General features: G+C 35.8%; 1 protein-coding gene across 1 annotated transcript in view; it reads right to left on the bottom strand.

Moving 5' to 3' along the window:
- The window catches only part of CNBD1 (cyclic nucleotide binding domain containing 1), a gene marked incomplete at its 3' end in the record, with an annotated part of 300,702 nt that overhangs the window by 223,247 nt on the left and 49,935 nt on the right, over window positions 1–27,520 (bottom strand). The window contains exons 2-5 of the mRNA XM_045849435.1: window positions 27,227–27,299; window positions 23,478–23,480; window positions 15,823–15,930; window positions 2,470–2,631 (exon numbers count right to left, since the gene is read on the bottom strand). Of these exons, the coding sequence (XP_045705391.1) occupies window positions 2,470–2,631; window positions 15,823–15,930; window positions 23,478–23,480; window positions 27,227–27,299 (346 nt within the window). The remainder of the gene's footprint in view (window positions 1–2,469; window positions 2,632–15,822; window positions 15,931–23,477; window positions 23,481–27,226; window positions 27,300–27,520) is intronic.

Genomic DNA, 27,520 nt, shown 5'->3' with positions numbered 1-27,520 from the left:
AGAGGTTGTGGAGAAAAGGGGTCCCTAGTGCACTGTTGGTGGGACTGCAGACTGGTACAACCACTATGGAAAGCAGTATGAAACTTCCTCAGAAAACTAAAAATGGATCTGCCATTTGACCCAGCAATTCCACTGCTGAGACTATATCCTAAGAATACTAAAACACCAGTCCAAAAGAACCTATGCATCCCAATGTTCATAGCAGCACAATTCACAATAGCTAGATACTCGAGCAGCCAAGATACCCATCAGTAAATGAATGGATCAAAAAACTATGGCACATTTACACAATGGAATCCTATGCAGCAGAAAGAAAGAAGGAGCTCTTACCCTTTGCAACAGCTTGGATGGAGCTGGAAAACATGCTAAGTGAAACAAGCCAGACACTGAAAGACAAATACCATATGATCTCACGTTTAACAGGAACCTAAACAACAAAAAAAGAAACAAGCAAAATATAACGAAAGACACTGAAATAGAGGACAGGCTGACAGTGACCACAGGGGATACAAGAAGGAATTTCAGGGGACATTGGGAAGGGTTCATGGGAACAAATTTAAAGGACACATGGACAAAAAGTACGGAGAAGGTGGTAATGGGAGGGAAGTGAGGAGGGTTGGGAGTGGGGCTGGATTGGGAGTAAAAGGGAGAAAACTGTACTTGAACAATGATTAAAATAAAATTTTTAACAAACAAGACCCATATATATACTGTCTATAAGAGACCCACCTCAGAAAAAAAGATTCACACAGGCTGAAAATGAAGAGACGGAAAAAAATATTCCATGCAAATGGAATGAAAAAAAGCTGGAGTAACCATACAGTAACCCGAGTGGGGGGAGGAGGTTAATGGGGAAAAGAAAGGGAAGAGTCATCAATGTGTACAAAGGACCCATGGAGAAAGACAAAGGTCGTAGGATTGAGGGTGGGAGGGAAGTGGTGGTAAGAAAATGGAGACAATTGTTCTTGAACAACAATAAAAACAAGTTCAGGATCCAGAGTCGCCCCAGATGATCACTCAGCCTCAACCAGAAAGGTCTGTGCAGGAGACAGAGACTTTGACCCTGGCCTGCACATATGAAAATAGTGACAGTGATTATTATTTGCTCTCTTACAAGCAGCCTCCCTGTGGGGAGGTGATTCTCATTATCCACCAAGAAACGTATAAGAAACAAAATGCAATGAATAATCGCGTCTCTGTGAACTTCCAGAGAGTAAGCAAACACTTCAGGATCAGGATCTCAGACTCCCAGCTGGAGGATGCAGTAATGTATTTCTGTGCTCTCATGAGGGCACAACAAGATGAGTGACAGGGAGAGGCATACAGAAACCTCACTCTATAGCACCAGTGTTAGGGGGTAGGGGAGAAGTGGCTGGGGTAACAGGAACATAGAAAATCATTGTCTTCTTTTGGGAATATAAGTTCCTTCTATCTGAATATAAAAAAAATGAAAAAGAGAAAGAGAAGACAAGATTTTTAGAGAGTACAAGGTAGTTCCTTTTAAAAATGTGTTGTCATAGTACTGAAGTAGCCCATCAATCTGGTCATCATTCAGTTAGTCAAAGATAAACAAGAGCTACAGATCTGACAGGTTTTAGTAGAATTACTTCTGTGTGTGTATATATAAAGCACACAGCCCATTTCAAATGTAATTAACATAGTCACAAAAAGATTTGAAATATTAACAAGTATGAATAACACACCTTAAGGTGACCCCTAAACCCCTCTCCCTGATTTTTGGGATGTGGGAAAAACCAATGATTTCTTTCTAATCAACAGAATCTAGCCAAGGTTAGTTAACTGCAGGCCCTTGATTAGGTTATGTGAAATTTCATCTTAATAGAACCAGACACATACTCTCCCTGGCTGCTTTTGAAGATATAAGCTTCCACATTACATAAGGTCTGACAGAGCACCATGCAGCAAGGATCTGTGGGATCTCTAGAAGCCTCCCACTGAGAGCCAGGAAGAAAGTATGGACCTCATACCTACACCCACATAGAACTGAATTCTTCCAAAAACACAGGTAAGCTTGGAAGTGAACCTCATTCTCCAGAAAGGAATGCAGCCAACACACATCTGAGTGAGACCTATAGACATGAGCAGAGGACCTGGCCAAACTCTGCTTTGAGATGTAATAAACATGTTGTTTTAAACATAATTTGTTCCACAGCAACAGAAAATGAGCACACTAGTGCATGAAGGAGACAGGAAGACAAAAAGCATGTTCTGTAGAAGACCAAAGGTGAATTGTAGATTAACATATGCATTGCTCTTTTACTTACCAGCTTATCTACATGATCCACTTCAAGGCAGTAATGTGAGTTTCCTTTTTATTTACTCTGCTATTCTAATTCAGTGGCTAAATTATAATTACTGTACATTCAGCTACAAACAACTAACTTTAGAAAATTCAAAAGCTATCCAAAAGAACTTAACTACAAAAAGTAATAAATTAAAAATACTTACAATTTCTTTAAGATAGCTAGGAATTCTTCTAACTTTTCTTCAGTTTTTTTGGATCCATAGAGAGTACGACCACCACGTGCTTTTTTAACATAGACAGCTATGTTGTGAGAGTCATCATCAGATTGTTGGGGCTGAGTTTCTTCTGTCTCTTCAGAGGGTTTTCTGAACAAGGAAACAATATTTTACCATATTGCATATTACACACAAATTACTGACATGAATTTTTACTTTATTGTCAAGAATAAAAATTCACTGTTCTGAGATAATTTGGCATTTTAATAATATATTCTTTTCCAATGCTTTAGTTCTCTTCTTTCATCATCAGTAGAGCAGTTAAATATGTCACTCTGCTAAATCTAAAAATTAGCATTACATAAAATATTGTTTACATACAGAATTTTAGTATAGGTATTATAATTGTCCTAAGTGATTAAAAATAATAAATTAAGTCTACATCATTTAGGGAAATACTTTAACTCAATGGTTAACATCCTTATCTTCACACCCAAACACTTGTTTCTCAGTGATTTTTTAGCTATAAGTGTTTTTATAAAATTTTTGTTTCCAACTGACAAACTATGAACATTTTGAAAGCAACCATCATACTTTATTCTTGTGCTACCATATAAGTTGCACACATAAGTCCTCAAGAGATGTAAGAATATATGACTATTTCCCATTCATTTTTCCAGTTACAACCACTTATATTAAGAGGTCACTGAAAACCTAGACAATGAATCTAACAAATAATGTCCATCCTTAGGGAAAAATAGTGCAGGAGATGATAAAAAACCCAAATTATCATAGATTCATCACCTTTACTTATACATGAGAAGATTTAAAAATAAAGTTAAATATAAACATTATACAGAATAAAACAATGGTGTCAAATAAGAAAGAACTGAGGTTTCAACATAAAACAAAGTTTATTGAGGGTGTCTAGGGATTCCAGTCTGGGAGTCACAGATTCAAGAGGAAACCTGAAATGTGCTCCAGAGAAGACAAAAAGCCAGAGCATATACAGTCAAAAACCACAAATTGTTTTCAAACATTTCTTATTGACTATTTAACATGACAATCTGACTAGTCTAAAATGGTTTAGCCAGGACCAGTAGACAATATTCTGGGGCAGACCTTAGCTGAAAATATGGAAGTAAAAGCCAAGTGTGAACATGCACGAAGCACATACACAAAAAGCTCAAAAGTAGAAATCTGACTGCGCTAATGGCCTCCTCACTCTATGTTGGGCCATTTGACAGTAGTGACTCCATTCCAGATTTTTTAAATTCACAATAACATCACACATTAATTTCTAACACAAATTTGAGTCCTTTTATGTGGGCTACTCTGCTAACCATTATACACACATATCTACTTAACATTAGTCATGTGACATAAACAATGTTGTCCCCCATTTATACAATAAGGAAAATGCAGCTTGAGTTTATATAATTTTGGGGAGATGCAAGATGGTGGAGGAGTAAATGGTAGCCACACTAACCTCGTCCCAGGGAAAATCTAGAATTACAAATAAATTGTGGAGAAATCACCCCAAACAAACAAACAAACAATAGTGAAAGAGAAATCTAATAACCTTGGACAGACAGAAGAATTATCTCCAGCACTAACTGTTTGGTAAGGAGTGTGGTGGAGACTTGAAAAGGCTGGCTAGGTGCCCACCGTCAGCAGTACTGGAGGGATAATTAAGCAACTGGTTGGATCCCCCTGAGCAGTGCGGGAGTTGGAACTCTCAGCCTAAAGCACCAGAGCCCAAAAAGTACACAGATGACAGCTGGTGGCAAGAAGCAGCAGGGTTATTCTCTGCCAGAGATGGACAGCTAGAGATGCAAAAGCCTTTTAAAAGGCCAAAGCGCAAATTTTCATTTGCAGACACATACCTGGGGCTTTGGCAAAGGCAGGGGCAGAATGGTGAAGAGACACCTGAGGAGAGATTGAGGATGGAAGCTTTGGGCAGAGAGTTGAGAGATACCCACTGGAATCACAGTGCTGAATCATCACCCATACTGCAATAGTCATCATGCTCCAGGTGACCACTCCCCTGAGCATCAACAGCCTGAGAGGAAACAACAGCCCTGCCTGCAGGAGAGACTCTGTTCCAGCTCTGCGGTGCTTAAGCCTGACTGCTGAGTACAGAATGACTAGAATAACAACAGAAGGAAACAGCCACAGGCAGTAGATACTTAGCAAATGGGGCACAGAGTGGACTAGAGACACTTGAGGAGAGACTGGAGACAAAGGCTTTGGAGAGAGAACTGAGAGAGTAGACACTGGGATTCTGGTGCTGAGTCATTCCCCCTTACAGCAGCAGTCATTCAGCTCAAGGAGACCATTCCCCTCCAAGCAGCAGCAGCCTCGGGATAAACAATACCCTCAACCCCAGGAGGGATTCTGCCCTGACCTATGGGGCCTAAGACTCACTGCTGAGTGGAGAGTGACTAGATTAAAAACTGAAAGAGATAGCGTCATACACTAGATGCCTGGTAATCTCAGAGTCAACTGCCTAAGGTCAGACAGGGTTAACATCTGACATCACCAGACATGGATCCAGAAAGGAAAAATAGTGGTTAATTCTAGAGACTACTGAGATGAAATCCACTGTGGTCTTCTCCATGATTAATGATATTTTCTTTCCTGCATAGATTTTTAACATTCATTCCTTGGACATCAAGTTTGTTAATATTAAGTTATTAGATTTTATAATATAGTTTATTTCTCTTTCTTATAATAATCTTAATCTCTTTATGCCCTTAATGATAATGGTTCATTTCCTGCTGATAATGGGATTACTGAAGGGATATTTTTCTCAATGTGGGTTTGTTCCCTGGACTTTGTGGTTTTGTTCTGTCATCACCTGCACAACAGCATACAAAATATGGTGGGTGGAGTGACCCTCAGTCAACCAGTGGGAGGGAAGGATCCACTGAAGAACAACATTCAAAACCCAACTACATCCATCGAGCCCATATAAAGGGCATAAAGAGCACCCAAAGAGCATCAAGTACAGGGGTTCAGGAAGACTGCAAAACTGAATCTCACAGGTCTCCTCTCATAGAAGTTCACGCCACAAACTCAGGGAGTCAAAACAGATCAATTTAACAAGCAGAGGCAAACAAGAAGAGTCTCACAAAAAAATGGGAAGACAAAGAAACAACACCCAAATAAAAGGAAAGGGGGAATCTTCAGAAAGAATGCTAAATGAAATAGAGGCAAGTCAACTATCATATATTGAGTTCAAAGCAATAGTTATAAGGAACCTCAATGAGGTCACTGAGAATTACCAAAACCTACACAGAAACTAGAAGGAACTCACAACAAATTACATCAACATGAAAAAGGACATTGAAACAATCAACAAAAGCCAAGAGGAAATGAAGAATACAATTTCAGTAGGGAAGAATATAGTAGAAGGAATCAAAAGCCAGCTAGATGAAGAATAGGATCAAATCAGCAAGCTGGAGGACAATTAGAAAAAGCTCCCAGAAAGAGCAAGAAAAGGAAATAACACTTAAAAAGAACAAAGAGGGGTTACGGGAAATGCAGAACAACATGAAATGTAATAATATCAATATAATAGGGATATCCAAAGGAGAAGAGGATAGAGAGATAGAAAACATCTTTGAAAAAGCAGTGATGGAAAATTCCTGTATTTTGATTAGAGAAAAAGTCAGGCGAATCCGGGAAGAAAAAACGATCCCAATCAAGATGAACCCAAAGAGGCCCACTCTGAGACACATCATAATGAAAATGGCAAATTAAAAGACAAAGAGAATCTTTAAGGCAGAGAAGGAGAAACAGGAAGTGACACAAAAGGAATTCCCCTTAAGGCTAGCACTGACTTCTCAATGGAAACACTACAAAGACAGAAGGGAATGGCAAGAAATATTCCAAGTAATGAAAAACAAAGACCTGCAACCAAGATTACTCTATCCATCAAGGCTCTCAATTAAAATGGAAGGCAAAATAAGTAGTTTCCCAGATAAAAGAAGGCTGAAAGAACACACCTCCACTAAACCAGCACAGGAAAATATACTAAAGGGACTACTTAAAAAAAGGAGTGGAAAAAGAGTGAGATATGATATATATATGGTATACATATATATATGATATATATGCATCACCCCATTCATATATATATATACACACACCCCATTCATTCCAAAGGTGCAAAACACCTATTCTTTTGAAATGCACATGGAACATTTTCAAAGATATACCACATGATAGGACACAAAACAACCCTCAACAAGTTCAAAAAAATTGAAATTATATCAAACATCTTCTCAGACCACAAGGGCCTGAAACTAGAAGACAACCTCAAGGATAAAACTCAAAAACATTCAAATTCATGGAGACTGAATAGCATGCTATTAAACAATGAATGGGTTAATATTAGATGAAGAAAGAAATCAAAACATTTCTGGAAACAAATGAACTCACAACAATCCCAAACTTATGGGACACGTCAAAGGCAGTCCTGAGAGGGAACTTCATAGTGAAACAGGCCTACCTAAAAGAGATAGAAACATTTCAAGTAAACAGTGTAACTCTCCAACTACAAGAACTGAGGAATAAAAACAGGTGCAGCCCAAAGGAAGTAGAAGGAAGGAAATAATCAAGAACAGAGCAGAATTAAAGGACATGGAGTTTAACAAATAATTATAAGGATCAATAAATCCAGGGCTTGTGCTTTGAAAAGATAAACAAAATGGACAAAACTTTAAGTGAGTTCATGAAGAAAAAAAAAGAGAGGACCTAGAAACACAAAATCAGAAATGAAAGAGGAGAGATTGCAACTGATACCAAAGAAATACAAAACAAACAAGCAAGCAAAATATAACCAGAGACACTGAAATTAAGAACAAACTGAAAAAGCTACAGGAGAGGTGGGAGAAGTGATTGGGGAAAGGGAGAAGGGTTGTCAAGGAACACGTACAAAAGACATACGGACAATACTAAAGGGTGGTAGGATAGATGGTGGGAGGTGGGGATAACTGGGGTGGGAGGAGTCATGGGGGAAAATTGAAACAACTGTACTTGAACAACAATTAAAGGAAATAAAATAAAGATCATCTTCAGATAAAAAAGAAAAGAAATACAAAGAATTGTAAGAAGGTACTACAATGAACTTTATGCTAGGGAATTTGAAAACCTGGTTGAAATGGACAAATTGCTGAAAAAATATAATTTTCCAACCTGAAATGAAGAAGCAGCAGAAACACTGCACAGACCAATAAAAGTTGGAGAAATTGAAGCAGTAATCAAAAAAATCTCAACACACAAAAGTTCTGTACTGGACAGTTTCACAGGAGAATTTGATAAAACATTTGAGGAAGAGCTTATCCCTATCCCTCACAAAGTATTCAAAAAAAACCTAAAAAGACAAAAGAGTCCCAATCTCTTTTTATAAGCAAGCATCATCTTAATCCTAAAACCAGACAATGATATAACAAAGAGAGAAAACTACTGACCAATATTGCTGATGAACATTAAACTAAAATCCTCAACAAAACATTGGCAAACCACATCCAGCAATACATTAAAAAGACCACACAACGTGATCAAAAAGGAATCATCCCAGGGATACAGGAATGGTACAATATTTGCAAATCAAAGCACATAATACATCACATAAACAAAAGGAAAGACAAAAATCACATGATCATATAAACAAATGAAGAAAAAATATTTTGAGATACAGCATCCATTTATGATAAAAAAAAACACACAACAAAATGGGACTAAAGGGAGCATACCTCAGAATAATAAAGTCCATAAATAAGAAACCTACAACCAACATTCTACTCAATGTGCAAAAGCTAAAAGCTTTCCCATGAAGATCAAGAATAAGACAAGTATGTCCATTTTCACCACTTCTATTCAATGTAGTATTGGAAGTCCTAGCCACAGTGATCAGACAAGAAAAAGAAATGAAAGGCATCCAAAATGGAGAGAAGGAAGCAAAACTTTCATTGTTTGCAAATGAAATGATAGTGTATGTAAAATATTTTATAGATTCCACAAAAAACTACTCAACCTAATAAGTGAATTTGGCAAGATAGGAGGATACAGTCAATATTCAGAAATTGAAGACCTTTTTGTACACCAACAATGAAATATCAGAAACAGAAATCAGGAAAAAAATCCCATTTGTTATAGCAACATGAAAAATAAAGTACTTAGGAATAAACCTAACCAAGGAGGTAAAAAAACCTATACTCAGGAAACTACACAATATTGAAGAAAGAAACTAAGGGAGGCAAAAATAAATGAAAGTATAAACCATGTTCATGGTTGGAAGAAGTAACATCGTCAAAATGTCCATAGTAACCAAAGCAATTTATATATTCAATTCAATTCCTATTAAAATATCAATGACATATTTCACAGATATAGAACAAATATTTTAAAAAGTTGTATGGAACCCCTAATGACCACGATAGCTGCAGGCATTTTGAGAAAGAATAACAAAGTAGTAGGGATCACAATACCTGATATCAAACTATACTGCAAGGCCACAGTAATTAAAACAGTCTGGTACTGACATAAAAGCAGATGCATAGATCAATGAAAGATAATGGAGAGCCCAGAAATAAACCGAGTCTCTGTGGTCAATTAATATTCAAGAAAGGGGGCAGAAGCATAACATGGAGTAAAAATAGCCTCTTCAATAAATGTTGTTGGAAGATGTGGACAGCTATATCTAAAAAAGTGAAACTTCACCACCAACTTATACCATATACAAAAAAAACACTCAAGGATAAAAGGCTTAAATATAATTTGTGACACCAGAGTAGTCCTACAGGAGAACATAGACAGGAAATCTCAGATATTCCATGAAGCAATATTTTCACTGATATGTCTCCTAAAGCAAAATACATAAAGGAAAGAATAAACAAATGGGACTTCATCAAAATAAAAAGTGTCTGCACAGCTAAAGAAAACATCAGCACAATGAATAGGGAAGCAACCATATGGCAAAATATATTTGCAAATGATACCTTGGACAAGGGTTTGATCTCTAAAACATATAAAGAACTCACAGGACTTCACTCCAGGAAGACAAATAGTCCAATTAAAAAATGGGCAAAGGACCATTTATCAAAGGAGGACATACTGAGGGCTCGGAGACATATGAAAAGATGTTAAATATCACTAGCCATCAGAGAGATGCAAATTAAAACTACAATGAGATACTGCTTCTCACCAGTCAGAGTGATCATCATAAACAAATCAATAAACAAGTGCTAGTGAGGTTGCATAGAAAAGGGAACCATAGTGCACTGTTGGTGGGAATGAACACTGGTGCAGCCACTGTGAAACGCCATATGGAATTTCCTCAAAAAAATAAAACTGGAGTTGCCTTTTGATACAGCAATTCCACTGCTGGAATTATGCCCTATGAATCCTAAACAACCAGTTCATAGAATCTATGCACCCCAATGTTCATAGCAGCACAATTTACAATAGCCAAGTGGTTGAAGCAGCCTAGGTGCCCATCAGTAAATGAGTGGATAAAAAAACTGTGATATATTTATGTAATGGAATACTACTCAGCAGAAAGACAGAGGAGCTCCTACCCTTCATGACAGCGTGGATGGAAGTGGAGAGCATCATGCTAAGTTTATTAAGCCAGGCAGTAAAAAACAAATACCATATGATCTCACCTATAATTGGAAGTGAATCATCAAAACAAGTGAGCAAAATAGAAACTGAGATATTGAAATAAAGAACTGACAGTAACCAGAGGGTTGGTGGGAAGGGATAATGCAGGGGGGAAGGGCACAGGGTCATTAAGGAACATGTATAAAGGACACATGGACAAAGCCAAATGGGGGTAGGATCAAGGTTAGGAGGTTGGGATGCCTAGGGTGATTGGGAGTGGTGGGAAAAAAATCAAAATGAGGTAATAGATGTTTAACTAGACTTACTCTAATGATCATTTTGTAATATATATATATTGAATATATATATATTGAATCATTATATTGTATACCTAAAACTAATATAACATGTTAATTATACATCAATTATAAAAAAGAATTGCTTAAAAATTAAATTAAATTTTGATACAAAAAATTCATCTACAATAAAAAAGTTTTTAAAAAATGGTATTTAGAGATGTGGACAGCTACATCCAAAAAATTGAAACTTGACCACCAACTTACACCATACAGAAAAATAAACTGAAGATAAAGAAAAGGCTTAAATATAATTTGCTAAACTATAAAAGTACTGGAGGAAAACATAAGGAGGAAAATCTCAGATATTCCATGTAGCAATATTTTCACTGATATCTCCCCTAGAGCAAGGGATAGAAAGTAAGAATAAACAAATGGGACTTCATCAAAATTAAAAGCTTTTGCATGGCTAAAGAAAACATCAGCAAAATGAATAGGGATCCAATCTTATGGAAAAATATATTGGCAGATGATATCCCAGACAAGGGTTTTCTCCAAAATACATAAAGAACTCATATGACTCCACTGCAGAAAGACAATCAATCCAATTTAAAAATGAGCAATGGGGCCCTGGCTGGTGTAGCTCAGTGGATTGAGTGCTGTGAACTAAAGGGTTACCAGTTCGATTCCAAGTCAGGGAACATACCTGAGTTGCAGGCCTGGTCCCCAGTTAGGGGCATATGAAAGGCTACTACACATTAATGCATCTCTTCTTCTCTTTCTCCCTCCCTTCCCCCTCTCTCTAAAAATAAATAAGTAAAATATTTTTAAAATAATGGGCAAAGGACCTGAACAGACACTTTTCCAAGGAGGACATACAGAGGGCCCAGACACATGAAATGTGCGCATCAGTAGCCATTAGAGATATGCAAATTAAAACCACAGTGAGATACCACTTCACACTGGTCAAAATGGCCATCATTAATAAATCAATTAACAACAAGTGCTGTCGAGGTTGTGGAGAAAATGAATCCCTAATGCACTATTGGTGGGAATGAGGACTGGTGCAGCCACTGTGGAAAACATTGTAGAATTTCCTCAAAAAACTATAAATGGAACTTCCTTTTGACCAGGCAATTCCACTGCTGAGACTGTACCTTAAGAATCCTGAAACACCAATTCAAAAGTACCTGTGCACCCCAATGTTCATAGCAGCACAATTTACAATAGCCAAGTGTTTGAAGCAACCTAGGTGTCCATCAGTGAATGAGTGGATAAAAAAACTGTGATATATTTACATAATGGAACACCATGCAGCAGAAAAAAAAAGAAGGAAAGCCTACCCTTCACGACAGCATGGATAGAAGTGGAGAACATTATGCTAAAGAAAATAATTGAGGTAGCAAAAGACAAATACAATATGATCTCACCTATAAGTGGAACCTAATCAACAAGTCAAACAAGCAAGCATAATATAAGCAGAGACATTGAAATTAAGAACAAACTGACAGTAACCAGAGGGGAGATGGGAAGAGATAACAGTGGAAAATAAGGAAGGGTAATCAGAGAACATTTATAAAGGACACATAGACAAAGCCCAAGAGATGTAGGATGGACGGTGGGAGGTGGGGATAGCTGCGGTGGCTGGTAGTGAGTGGCGGGGGGAAAATGGAGACAATTGTACTTGAACAACAATAAAAAAGTTAGGAAAAAAGTTCATATATTTTGTCTAACTATTCATAGCTAATGAACTGAAAAGAGGTTTTTAAATCTATCTAAAGCTCAAAGATTATTAAAGCTTAATAATAATACAGTTATTTGAAGTATGATGTCTGTCCAGAAGGTATCCAGCCATGTATTATTAAAAATAGAGACATGTATTAAAGAAGATACAAGATATAAGAAACATTGTGCATAAAACAAGGATATCTCAGTGCCCTTCAATGTAGGCACATTGGAACCTCACACACTTTTCCCAGTCACCATCAGCTCACCCATCATATTTTCCTGAATCTCATGAACAGTCTGAAATCTTTTCCTCTTCAAAGGTAATTTTAATTTTGGGAAAATCGATAATTTTCATGGCACCAAATATGGGCTATAGCAGGGCTGAATCAACTGAGTGATTTGACATTTCACCAGAAAACTCTACATGAGATGTAATGCATGAATGGGTGCATTGTTGTGATGAAGCTGCCAATCACCAGTTGACCATAGTGGTGGCCTTCTGAATCATCTAAATAGTTTCCACAGAGGAATGTTTAAGCTTAATGCAAGATTTGATGCAAATTTGTTGCTGCATTCACTCATTCATTCTGAATGTGTCAGCCACACAGTGTAAGTGTTCACTCAATGGTGTCTAGTGCTCCCACTGATAGTACAGTGAAGCCATCATTGTTCATACACATGCACTCTGGTCCACTCTCCTTGTCTGCCAGGTTACATCAATGTCACACAAACTGTTCTTGTATGTTAACAATGACTAGACATTTTCTGGACAGACCTCAAATATAGGAAGAAGATTCCTGATTATAAATACAAAACTGTTAAAAGCCAATATTATTTCCCTGCTACCACTTTCACAGAACTTCTAGCCATTCCACCCACAGCAGTGTAAAACCCTACTTTAAACTATCCCTAGTTATTCCTCTAAATATATTACAACAGTAAGTTCAGTAAAACTTAACAAGGATGAAAATTCTGATACAAAGCAACTTCCTCCTCCAGCCCTGTTTTGCAAGTGCAAATGGTATGTTTTCTTATCTTTCAGAGAAGAGGCGGTCCATGGAAGGGAGTGGAGGTAAAGGTACAGTTGGCACACTTTTAGGCAGAAGTGTGAAGAATGAAGCCTGTTGATCCAGTGCTCTGCCCATTTATCTCAAGCTTGCCAAAAGATTCAGAAGTATCCCCAATGTATTTCAGACATCGAGGCCAAACAGGAGATACCAAACTGCCAAAAGCAACTAAAGCAAAACCATGGCCATATACATTAATTGATTCATTTATTGAGTATTTAAGTTGTGTCTTATGCTTTTCAGAAAATGGTATGAAATAATCTTCATCATTATATTTACATAACAAAACTTGCAATAATGCTATATGGATAGTCTAAAACTACAATCATATAAAATTTAAAATCATATTGTAAGAAATTACTACATATCTTGTGCAATCAGGCAAAGAAAGCCGAGAGTATCAGGAGACCATAGACATTTTGAATAAATATCTCTTTAACATAGGTTCTCACAATTCTGTGAATGTTTATTATTTGTACCTTCAATTACTATCATTTTCTTAAACTTATTTTTCTCCTCCAGAAATAAAATAATGTAAAGATGCATTGGTTAAAAGTCTACATCTTTTCTTCTTGTTATAAAAGGGTGATATTAAATTTATTGGAGCAAGTGATTCAGTGATTTTTTAAATTACTGTTAAGATTATGTTTATTATTTTGTTGCTATTGTCTAACCTGCTTGAAAAAGAGATAGAATTTCAGGACAGATGGTATAAATCTACATAAATCATTGTCAACTAAAATTCATGATAATAATAACAGCTAGTACAGTTAAAAGGCTCCTTCAATGCCACCTCTGAAGTATTATATTAATATTACCCTCTTTTCCTGAGTAAAAACTAAATTCAGTCATCGTTCAGAAACTATGCCAAAATAAGGTTGTTTCTTTTGGGCAAAACACAAATTCAAACCCAATTATTCTGGGTCAAAATTCAGTGTTCTTTTTATATCAATGTCTGGGCATTTTATTTCTTACATCTGTGAATATATCAAAATTTTCCTTCTTTCTAATTGATCCATGAATAAAATACATTTTAGAAAATGATCACAGTTCCAAGCAATCCTTGATCTCATTCCTGTCCTACATGCATAGTTTTTGCTCAAGTGGAATTGTTTCTCTACACCTCAGCAAGGTCTTCCAATTATTTTCATTAATGTAGCATTGCTCCAAATGGATTTAATGGTTAATCAAGCACTTCTACTCTCTTTACACATGACTATCTCCCTTCAATATTTACCAAAGGCTTTGAAATCAGGCATTTTCACCAGCTGCCCACAGTCAGGCAGGTGCCATTCTTCAAAGTCTTCCTATTGTATCTGTCACATGACATTTGTGTTAAATGAATTATCGAGTATTGAATATGACAATGATAATCAACGAAGACTATTGATGAATAATTTTAATAGTGTAGGAATTTAGTGTCTATTAAGACTTTTGTTTCCTCTCATCTCATCCTGCTAAAAGTTTCTCTGAATTACTTGGCCTCTGTTTTCACCTTCTGGACACATTTGTGTACATCATATTACAAAGGGGACTAGTATGAGATAACCTTAGAGAATATTTATAATTTATTAATGAATTATGTAAAATTTATTCTAATTCAGTTTAAGGTATGTTTATTGCTATATCAGAGTAGATTTCTTTCTGGTTGAACATAACTGTTTTTTATTTCTTAACAGTCCCCTTACTATACACATTAGATGTTAAAGCATAATTTTACTGTGAAACATGGATATTGAATTACATCAAATGCATTTTTAAACATAATATTATCTAGTGTTTCTCTTTGGGATATTTATATTATAAAATTATAGCAACGGCTTTTTTGATATTGAGCATTCTTTATATTTGTAAGATGAAGCCAATTAAACTGTGATGTATAAATCTGCCAATACACTGTGGCATTATTTCATCTACTAATATTTCATTTTGCATACTTACCTATATGGTCGTAATTAAAATTGATATTTCTTATTTATGTTATTCTTTTTTAATTGTGATACTATGGCTATATGCTAGTATGCATGGCAAACTTACAACCTACTTTCCATTGTGTATGTTCAGGGATAATTAAATTGCATAGAAATTACTTTTTCTTTAAAGGAACTTTGAATGACATCACTTGAGCAATGGGTTTTTAATTTTTACTTTTGTTCTTTTTTTTGCTTCCAAAATACTTTTGAAGAATACTTTTCACAACTTTCATTAACACCATCATTTAAAAAGCCTATCTTCTTAAATAAAGTGTATATTTTTAAGAAAACCAATAACAGCTAGATGATCAACTTCACCTCATTACATAAAGTAAGATATCATAATTTATAATTTCCTTTTTTCTCTATTTATTGTATTATCTTACTCATTTCTAATATTATTTTTATTTATTGTGTTTATTAGATAAAGTTAGTCGTTTAACCACTCTCATGAAAACACTCAGGAACCAACACACATTTATTAGTCCCAATGATCATACCATGATTTAAAACTCCTACAAAGTGACTATATGATTCTACCTCCCCCGCCATCTCTGCTTTGATCCTTACCCCTTCACATGATCAATACTTCCAGCATTTGAGTCCACTTGTCCTTCCATGCATGCACACACACATCAAACTCACATTCAAAAAAGACATCATTACCTTGTCTCCTCCTGTTTGGAAAGTTTGGGCAGTTTGTTTTTTTTCTGCAGAAATATTTTAGGATATTGCTTTATAAACTTATCGTGAGCTGATAGGATATTCAAAGCACTCCAGCTTTTGAAAGAAAGGGAAAGAGAGAGAGAGAAAGAGAGAGAGAGAGATTAAATTGTAAGTATCATCAGATAATAGCTTCCAAAGGAAGATTTTTTTAATCCAGTACATACAACTTAATTCTATACTACTTAGTCTAAGAAGCAAATAACAAAAATATGAAAACTTTTATGCTTTAAAAATACCCACACTATAAAAGTGCCTGTAGTTTGCTTCAGAAATATTTTTAAGAGTATCAAATTTATGGCAGTCAATGTAAAAAATTTAATTTTAAGTTAATCAAAGGCTTAACATTAGACCTGAAACCATAAAAATCAGAGAAAAAAAACATGGTAAAAATTTGCACATTGCTCGTAGCATTATTTTATCAGATATATATCTCCAGGCAAGGAAAACAAAAGAAAAAAATAAATAAATGGGACTTCAACAAACTAAAATCTTTTTGCACAGCAAAGGAAATCATCGACAAAATGAAAAGACAACCCACAGAATGGGAGAACATAGTCACCAGTACATCTAATAAGGGTTTAATATCTGAAATTTATAAAGAACTTACAAAACTCAATACCAAATAAAAAACCCAATTAAAAAGTGGGCAAACGACCTGATTAGACACTTATCCAAAGAGGACATGCAAATGGTCAATGGACATATGAACTTTTTTATACTTTCTTTAATTAAAGGCTTGCATAAGACATAACAGACTATTAAAATTTCTCCAAAATGATTCACATATATTTTAAATACACATTACTAGAAAGTATATTTATCTGAACCTTTGCAATGATTTTGACAATCTCATGCATTATATTTTTAGGGCTGGAATAAAGATGTCTTTGATCAAAAAATCAGCATTTCCCAAATCCAGCAGGTCACTGGAATTATCTGGAATATTTTTGTAAGTGCCAATTTCTGATATGTTTCCTATTGAAAGCTGGAGTCTGGGTGCAGTTCTATGCTTTAAATACTCCTGAAGTAATGCCTATTTCCTGCCAGATTTCATTCACTGCAAATATTAAAAATGTCAATAACAAGATCCACCTCAATAGGGTAATGATATTTGACTTTGGAATATTTGCCTCATTCAACATTCAATTGACAACCACTTCAAAAAATGGTCAATTATTACAATGCTAAACATTACTCTTGCCAGCTTATTTCAATAATTATCAAAGACCATCTTACTTAAAATTTAACAATGACAAATATCTTAGTCAATATTTGCCTCAGAGCAGTGAATGCAAAAATCCTTAAGAGAAGACTTTTCTTATATTATTGTCAATATAAATAATAATAACACATAGTAAAATATTTAAAATGGCTTTCTTTCTCTTGGCCAAAGTTCTTAAATCACCTTAATAGTTCTTTACAACTAGTATATATTTTAAGAATCTGTTTAACTTAATTTGACTTAACTGGTTCAAATAATGCATTGTGAATGTAACTTAATATGACATTAGAGATCCAAGATGGTGAGGAGTACGTAGAAGCCATACTAACCATTTCCGAAGATCAATCTGAAATTACAACTAAATTGTAGAGAAATTATCTTGAATAACCAACTGAACATTAACTGAAGAGAAACCTTATAATCATGGATAGACAGAAGAAACCACTTAAGCACATGACTGGTAGGGGGCAGAGGAGATGCAAGAGGGCTGGCTGGGTACTCACATGTGGCAGCTGAAGTGCCAGAAGGATATTTCAGAAGCCAGGGGTTCCCCCTGAGAAGTGTGGGGTCCAAACCCAAGTTGGACTACTCATGGTATAGCACCAGAGCTGGGAAAGAACCCAGAAAACTTCCAAATGTGAAAATCAGCAGGGTTTCTGTTGGCCAGGTATAAATGGCTAGAGGGAGAGAGCCTCTTAAAGGGCCAAAGTACAAAATTTTATTTGCAGCCATTTACCCTGGGTGTTGGAAGAGAGAGGGCAGAAACTCTTAAGGAGAGTCTGGAGTTGGTGGCTCTTAGGAGAGAACTGAAGGAATAGCCACCAGGATCCATGTGCTGATTTATTTACCATACCACAAAGTCATCCTTCTCAAGCAGAGCACTCCTCTATGAATGGAATCAGCCTTAGAGGAAGCAATACCCTGGCCCAGAATATTACTTGGCCATGCCCTGTGGTACTTAAGCTTGAGTGCTGATTACAGATTGATTACATTAACACCTGAACAGTTTAAAGGCTGATTAGTTTAATATCTAAGCAGAAAAATATGACGCAGCAGCCAAAAGGGGAAGACAAAGAGACCCCAAGTGAAAGAACAAGAGAATTTTCCAGAACAACTAGATGAAATAAAGGTAAGCAATTTATCAGATAGTTTAGAATAATGATTATAAGGATACTAAACAGCATCAAAAAAGACATAGAAACCATAAACAAGGATCAGTCAGAAATAAAGATAGCAATATCTGAGATAAATAATCTACACTGGAAGAAATAAATAGTACATTACATGAAACAGAGGATCAAATCAGTGATTTGAAAGAAAACACCCAAGCAGAGCAGCAAAAAGAAAAAAGAATTTTAAAAAATGAGGAGAGCTTAAGAAACATCTTGGACAACATGAAGTGTAACATCTGCATCGTGAGAATACCAGGAGAAGGCAGCAAGCAAGGGACTGAAAATCTGTTTGAAGAAATAATGACAGAAAACTTTTCTAATCCAGTGAAGGAAAAAGGCACACAAGTCCAGGAAGATTAGAGAGTCTGAAGCAAGTTGGACCCAAAGAGGCCTAGATCCAAGACACATCATAATGAAAATGACAAGCCTCAAAGATAAGGAGAGAATCCCAAAAGCCTCAAGAAAAAAAAAGCAAGGTTTTAGTTACAAGGGACCAACAATTACACTGTCATCTGAATATTTATCAGAAACATTTCAGGCCAGAAGGGAGTGGCATGAAATGTTCAAGGTGGTGTAAAGCATGGGCCTACAACTAAGACTACTTTATACAACAAGGCCATCATTTAAAATCGAAGGATAAATAGGGATTCCCAGACAATAAATAACTAAAGGAGTTTGTTAACAACAAACTAATACTGCAACAATGTTAAAAGGCTTGCTTTAGGAAGAAGAAAAAGAGAAAGAAAAAAAAAAACAGAAGAAAGCAGTCTAACAATAAGATGGCACTACATATGTATCTATCAATAATCACCTTAAATGTAAGTGTCTTAAATATTCCAACCAAAAGACACAGGGTAGCTGAATGGATAACAAAACAAGAACCACCCTGGGGTGAACCTCAATTCAGTGGATTGAATGCCAGCCTGTGAACCAAAGGGTCTCTGGTTTGATTCCCAGTCAGGGCACATACCAGGGTTGCGCACCAGGTCCCCAATAGGGGGTGATGAAGAGGCAACCACACATGGATATTTCATTCCCTTCTCCTCTCTAAATATAAATAAATAAAATCTTAAAAAAAAAAAAGAATGCAAGACCCATATAGTAGTCAAGGAACATGTATAAAAGACACAGGAACAAAGCCATGGAGTAGGATTGAGTTAGGGTGTGGGGATAGGTGGGTAGGGTGGAGTGGTGAAGGAAAAATGGAAACAACTGTACTTGGACAACAGTAAAGAAAAGAAAAGAGCCCTGGCTGCTGTGTCTCTGTGGATTGAGCACTGGCCTGTGAACCAAAGGGTTGCTGGTTCAATTCCCAGTCACAGCACATGCCTTGGTTGCAAGGCAGGTCCCCAGTTGGGGTGCTCAAAAGGCAACCACACATTGATGCGTCTCTTCTTCTCTTTCTCCCCTCTTCCCCTCCCTAAAAATAAAATAAATAAAATCATTAAAAGAAAAGTAAACAAGACCCATATATATGCTGCCTCCGAGAGATCCATCTCAGATTGAAAGATACACACAGGCTAAAAGTAAAGGGATGGAAAAATATATTTTCTATAAATGGAAAGTAAATGGAAAAGCTAGGGTAGCAGTACTTATATCTGAAAAACTATAAAAGCAAAGCTACAGTAACAAAGAAGGACACTACATAATGATAAAGGGAACAATGCAATAAGAGGATATAACCTTAGTAGACATTTATGTACCCAATATGGGAGCAACTAAATATGTAAAGCAAATCTTGATGAACGTAAAAGGAGAGATTGACAGAAATACAGTCATAGTTGGGGGGTTTTAACACTGCCTTGACTTGAATAGATAGATCTTCCAGGCAGAAAAGCAACAAGAAGACAGCCGCCTTAAATGACACACTAGATCAAATGGATTTAATTGATATCTTTGGAGCATGTCATCACAAAGCAGCAGAATACAAATACTTTTCAAGTACACATGGAATGTTTTCTAGGATAGACGACCTGACAGGATGCAAAACAAGTCTCAATAAATTTAAGAAGAGTGAAATCATATCAAACATATTATCTGACCACAGTTCTATGAAACTAGAAATCAATCGCAAGAACAACAAAAAACACACAGACATGGAAACTAAACAATATGTCATTAAACAATGAATGGGTCAAAAATTAGATCAATGAAGAAGTCAAACGATACCTTGAAACAAGTGAAAATGAGGGCACAAAAATCCAAATCGGTGGGACACTGGGAAAGCAATTGTAAGAGGGAAATTCATAGCATTACAGCCCTATCTCAAAACAACAACAACAAAAAAAGCTCAAATAAACAATTTAACTTTACACTTAAAGTATCTTGAAAAGGAACAACAAATAAAGTCCAAAGTTAGTAGAAGGAAGGAAATAATAAATATCAGAACAGAAAAAATGAAATAACATCTTTAAAAAAGCAATATTAAAGATCAATGAATCCAAGGGCTGGTTATTTACAAAGATAAAAGAGGTTAACAAAATTTTAACCACACTCGTCAAGAAAAGAAAGAGAAAAGACAAAAAAATAAAGTCAGAAATGAAAGAGGAGAAATAACTGACACAAGAAATAGAAAGCATCATAAGAAAATATGAACAATTATGTGTCAACAAATGGATAACCTGGATGAAATGGATAAATTCCTAGACATAAAATCTTCCAAAACTAAATCAGAAAGAATCAGAGAATCTGAATAGAAAAACTACACCTAATGAAATTGAAGCAGTAATAAAAAAAATTCACAACAAACAAATGCCCTGCACCAGATGGCTTTGCAGGTTAATTTTACCAAACATTCCAAGAAGAACTAACACCTCTCTCCCCCAAACTATTTCATAAAATTCAAGCGGAGGGAAGGCTCTCGAACTCATTTTTTTTGGCCAACAATATCCTAATGCCAAAACCAGATAAAGACACTACTAAGAAAAAAAATATAGGCCAATATATGTAATGAACATAGATGCTATTAAATCCTCACAAAATATTAGCAAACCAAATACAGCAATGCATTTGATAGATCATAAAGCGTGATCAAGTGGGATTCATTCTGGGAATACAAGGATGGTACAACATTTGAAAATCAATAAATGTGATTCACCACATAAACAAAATGAAGGATAAAAACCAGATGATTATATAAATAGATGCTGAAAAAGCTTTTGATAAAGTCCAGCACCAATTTATGATAAAAACTCTCAACAAAGTGGAAATAGAGGGAATATACCTAAACACAATAAAGGCCACATATTACAAACCCACTGCCAGCATCATACTTAATAGGCAAAAACTACATGTGTTCCCCTTAAGATTGGTAACAAGACAGGGAGGTCCACTTACATCTTTCTTATTCAACATAGTACTGAAAGTCCTAGCCATAAGAATTAGACAAGAAAAACAAATAAAAGGAATCCAAATTGGAAAGAAAGATGTAAAACTGCATTTGTAGGTGACATGATACTGTACATAGACAACCTCAAAGATTCCACCAAGGAACTACTAGAACTGATAAATGTATTGAGCAAAGTAGCAGGATACAAAATTAATATTCAGAAATCAGTTGCATTTTATATGCCAATAACAAACTAACAGAAAGGAAAATTAGGAAAACAGTCTTATTCACAATTGCTTCAAAAATAATAAAATACCTAGGAATAAACCTAATCAAGGATGTTAAAGTTCTGTACTCAGAAAATTATAAGACACTGAAGAAATAAATTGAAGAAGATACAAATACCATACTTTCAGACTATAGGACACACTTCCCCCCCAGAAAATTTGGGAGGAATAATGGTTGTTAATGCTGCTGTTGAGTTCTGTTTACATTTACATTGGTGAAATATTATGTTATTTATGTTATTAAATATTTTACTACATATTTTGCTTAATTTTTTTTCTATTGTCCTCCTCTAAAACCTAAGATGCATCTTATGGTCTGAAAATAAGCATATACCTGGTTCATGGATGGGAGGAATTAACATCACTAAAATACCCATATTACCCAAAGAAATCTATAGATTCAACACAATCTCCATCAAGATTTCAATGACCTATTTCACAGAACTAGGAGAAATATTTCAAAAACTTATATGGAACCACAAAAGGCCCTATACTACAACAGCAATCCTGAGAAAGAAGAACAAATTTGAAGGAATCATGCTACCTAATATCAAACTATACTACAAGTCCATCGTAATCAAAACAGCATGGCACTAGCATAAAAATAGACACATCTATCAATGGAACAGAACAGAGAGCCTAGAAATAAACCCATACTTTTATAGTCAATTAATATTTGACAGAGGAAGCAAACATGTATAATGGGCTAAAGATAGTTTATTCAATAAACAGTGTTGGGAATATGGACAGATATGTGCAGAAATATGAAACTAGACCACTTTCTTACACCACACACAAGCATAAACTCAAAATGGATCAAAGACTTAAATGTTTGATCTGAAACCATAAAAATGCTAGAAGAAAAATTAAGAGGAAAATTTCTATTGCTCATAGAAATTTTTTTATCAGGTATATCTCTCCGGGCAAGAGAAACAAAAGAAAAAAAATAAACAACTGAGATTTCATCAAACTAAAAAGCTTTTGCACAGCAAAGAAAATCATCAACAAAATAAAAAGATGATCCACAGAATGGAAGAACATATTTGCTGATACATCTGATTAGGGATTGATATCCAAAATTTATAAAGTACATTCAAAACTCAATACCAAAAAAACAAGCAGTCCAATTAAAAAATGGGCAGGGTCTCCCAAACACAGCACTTAACAAGTTTGAAGATGCAAGAAGAGGGCCCAAACACCCCCACACACAGCTTGCCTAACTGCCACACAGTATAGTAAAAGCTGGAAAGCTTTGCCCATGTTTGCCTCCTTAATCCCACTCTCTTTATTTTTTATTTTATTTTTTTTACATTTTAAAAGTATATTTTATTGATTATTCTATTACAGTTGTCCCAATTCTGCACCCCCCCCCACACACATACACATCCTTAGTTCATGTCCACTGGTTGAGGGTATAAGTTCTTTGGCTTCTCCAATTTTTATACTATTCTTAACCTCCCTATTCTATACCTACCAATTATACTTCTTTTTAATTTTTACTTTTATTATTTTTATTTTTATTGTTGTTTAAGTACAGTTTTCTGTCTTTTACTCCCATCCCAGCCCACCCCCATAACCCTCCCTACCTCCTTCCCATTTCTACTCCCCCTTAGTTTTTGTCCAGGTGTCTTTTATAATTGTTTCTGTAAACCCTTCCCCTTTTCCCCTAAAATTCCTGCCCCTCTCCCCTGTGGTCACTGTCTTTAAATGTGACTTCTTCTGGGATGTAGACTCTGTCAATAAAAGTTTTTCAGCCTGTATCCTAATTAGCCTATCCTTCAGCCCCAAAACTCATGTTTGTTTCATAAGGATGTAACATATGTATTTACAGTGAGCAACTGTAATGAAATTAAATAAATAAACAAACAAACAAATGAATGAATGACAAATAGACACTTATCCAAAGAGGATGGGTGGCCAATAGACATATGAGAAGATCCTCAATATCACTAATCATCAGAGAAATGCAAATAAAAGCCACAATGAGGCACCATCTCATACCTGTCAGAATGGCTATCATCAATAAATCAACAAATAAAGAGTGCCAGTGAGAAGGTGCAGAAAGGGGAACTCTTTTACACTTGGTGCAGCCACTGTGAAAGCAGTATGGAGATACCTCAAGAAATTAAAAATGGACCTTCCCTTTGACCTCCAAATCCCACTTTTGGGAATATATTCAAAAGAACCTGAAACACTAATGCAAAAGAATGTAAGCACCCCTATGTTCATTGCTGTGTTATTTATAATTGCCAAGATATGGAAGCAGCCCAAGTGTCCATTTACAGATGAGTGGATAAAACAACTATGGGACATTTATACAATGGAATTGTACTCAGCCATAAAAAAGTAGAAAATGTTACCCTTTGCAATGTTATGAATGGACCTGGAGAACATTGTGCTAAGTGAAATAAACCAATCATCGAAAGATAAACACCATATGATTTCACTCATATGTGGAATCTAATGAACAAACTAAACTATAAAGGAAAATTGAAATAGACTCATAGATGGAGAGCAGATGACAGCTAGTGACTAGTGGGTGGAAGGATTGAGCAAAAAGGAAAAAGGATTCATGGACATGGACAACAGCGTGGCTGGTGATTGCTGAGGAGAAAGGCAATATAAGGGAACTAAATGGCAGTGAAAAAATATAAGATTACAGTTAAAAATATGACTTTAGACATTTTCATTCTTACTCTTCCATTACAAAGATACATTGACCAAGAATCTACTTTTTATTCAAATCAAACCTCTAATATCAACTAGAAGCTTTTGCAAGATCTTTATTTTCTTTTTTTTTTTTCTATTTGGAACTGATTTTCTACAGTTATTTATTTTACACATTTACCTGTTATATTGGATACATGTTCTGTACCAAACATTGTACTAAGATCTTTACATTGCCTTTGTCTCATTTTATATTTACATGACCTTACAGCTTTGGTATATTTTACTGCCCATTCAATCCATAAAGAAACTGAAAACTGCCCCCTCTGGTCAGCTCAGTTGTTTGGAGCATCATCCTGTACACCAAAAGGTTGTGGGCTTGATTTCTGGTCAGGGCACATACCTAGGTTTCAGGTCCAATCCCTGGTTGGGGTACATATGGAAGGTAACCAATTGATGTTTCTCTCTCAGTTTCTCTCTCCTCTTCTCCCCTCCCCTCCCCTCTCCTCCCCTCCTTTCCTGTCCTCTGTTCCTTTCCCTTCCCTTCCTCTCTCTCCCTCTCTCTCTCTCATCAATGAAAACATATCCTCAGGTGAGGATTAAAAAATTTAAAATATTTTAAAAACTAACTGAAAGCTTAGCAATTTTCCTAATTCATATAACTGGGAAGCAGAGGACATAGGGCACAAATGAAAACTAAATTGACTTCAAAACCCATTCTCTTAACCTTTTGGATATATATGGCCCCATCCCAAATAATAAAAAGCATTATTTCTTATTTTGTGCCAGACACTATTCTAGGTCATTTACATGTATCAGATCATTTCATCTTTACACAATTATATTATCTGAAACTCCTATCTTTCCCAATTTTGTAGACAAAGAAACTGAGTCCCAATGAAGAACAAAAGTGTGCCTCAAGTTCACACAGCTGGGAAATGACAGTGCCAGGATTCAGATCAAGCAAACTGACTCCAGAGAGCAAGTATGGAATTCTTTATGTGAAGCTGAAAATCACTGGGAGTGAGGAGGCAAGAGTGTGAGGGAAAAATCATTCTGGAGAGAAATGCAAAGAATATCAAAGAAGCACACACTTCTCACTTTCTGTGAGAAAAAATAATAATGGGAAAATGTATGGTAATATAGAAATAATTTGAAATGGTTAAGAGGATGTGATATAGAAATATGTTCAAGTGGAGAAAGCCACTTTAGGGTAAAGTGGAATAGCCACTTAGGGTATTTTCTCAGCAGTCCCATGAAAGACTAGGAAAAGGCCTGTCTCTGTAAAGGAAGGTGGGAGGGTAGATGGACAAGGATGAATACAGAAGAAACTAAGTAGTTTCATAATTTCAAAAATCCAAGTTGGGCAAAGGAGTTGACAAAAAAAGTGATTTTAAAGTTATATTTCCAAGTATAGTATATATTAGGAATCCTGAGCTTTGAACCATGGTATTTCACAGTTCTTTGGCTTATTTATATTTCACCCATTCATCACCTATGAATTCAAGATTTGTGGTTTAAACTGTTCCATTTTGTTTTGGATGGAAGATTGTACCCAGAGACTGATTCGGTCTTGCCAGCTGTTGATTTATCACACACTTGCTGTAGGAATTGGGATAGTTTCATAAGCCAATAGTATACAAGGTAATATCTTAGCCAGTACAGAAATAGCATAGTCCAAACAAATGACAGATTATTTACACCTGTTCCAGGCAAGAGGAGACAAAAGGAATAAAATCCAAATTTAACAATGGTGAACCTCTTAATAGGAGTTGAGTTTCTTCACCTGACTTAACAGCTGCCAGCTCCAAAACCAAAGTCCCTTATTGTTAGGGAACCAAGGTGCTGGTGTTGGAGGGCAGGGTGGCTGTTCTCAGAGTCATCATTTCAGGGCTGGTGCATGTTAGAGAACCACACCCATCCAAAGAGTCACCTGGGCCAGGGCAGGAGCAAATGTTTCAGGATTTTCAGAGAGCTGTTTTAGGTCAGCAAAGTGTGCCTTTCTCAGACAGGAACTCTCTAAAAGTCTTTACAAACTCTCAGTATTTAGCCTAAAGACCCCCTTGCCATAGTTACTTCTTTATCTGGTCTTGTGGATAAACCCCCAGCTGGACCCCTCAGCACCTGAGCCTCTGGGTGCTTATCCACAACAACCAAGCAGGTGGTGATGTGCTGACATAACTTTACTTCTAAAAACAACTTTTTAATCCTTGCCATAAACAAATGGATTAAAACAATGTCTTTTAAGTCAAAAACAGGTGGATTTGAAATCATATCAAACAAATACATGATACCTTCAAATCTTTTTGCCAGATGACTGCTTTCTAAGTATCGGAAAGGAACCAAGTAGGAGTAAGTCATGTTTGAGGCACAAGATAGTGTTTCCCTAAAACATGATATATATATTAATATATGTGTGTGTACACATATGTGTGCATATATCATGTTTTAGAATTATATCATGTTGTGTGTGTGTGTGTGTGTGTGTGTGTGTGTGTGTTTGTATCTTGTCCCCTTAATCTGGAGAAATAACACCAGGTTTGCAAGTACTTTTATCTGTGTGGTAAATCATGTATCTATGAGAGTCAACAATGGTTAATTATTATACTTTATTCACGAAAGAAACTTAAGATTCACTTGAATGACAAAAGAAGCATGACTATCTTACCTGCTCTGTTGTCCACCCATGTGACATAATGCATTCAACTGACCATAATCAATGTGCTTAGACACTTTCAAGCCTACAAAAAAATCAATTAAAATGTGAGTAATTTTCTGCATTATTATTAACCAAGTTTATAAATAGAGTTTCATTGCAAACATTCATCATAGTAAAAGAATTCTGTGACTATAATGTGAGATTTTAACACTTTGAGGCACAAACAGAATTGAATAGGGTGATTAAAATAAGGAAAGTATTTCATGTTTTTCATTGATGTTATATTTGGTCTAGCATTGTTTG

Source organism: Phyllostomus hastatus, unplaced genomic scaffold (genome assembly GCF_019186645.2).
Source record: "Phyllostomus hastatus isolate PE091 unplaced genomic scaffold, TTU_PhHast_1.1 phas_contig_65, whole genome shotgun sequence".
In the NCBI taxonomy this organism is placed as follows: domain Eukaryota; kingdom Metazoa; phylum Chordata; class Mammalia; order Chiroptera; family Phyllostomidae; genus Phyllostomus; species Phyllostomus hastatus.
The sequence above is the reverse complement of the archived record's forward strand: the minus strand, read 5'-3'. Positions and strand labels throughout refer to the sequence as shown.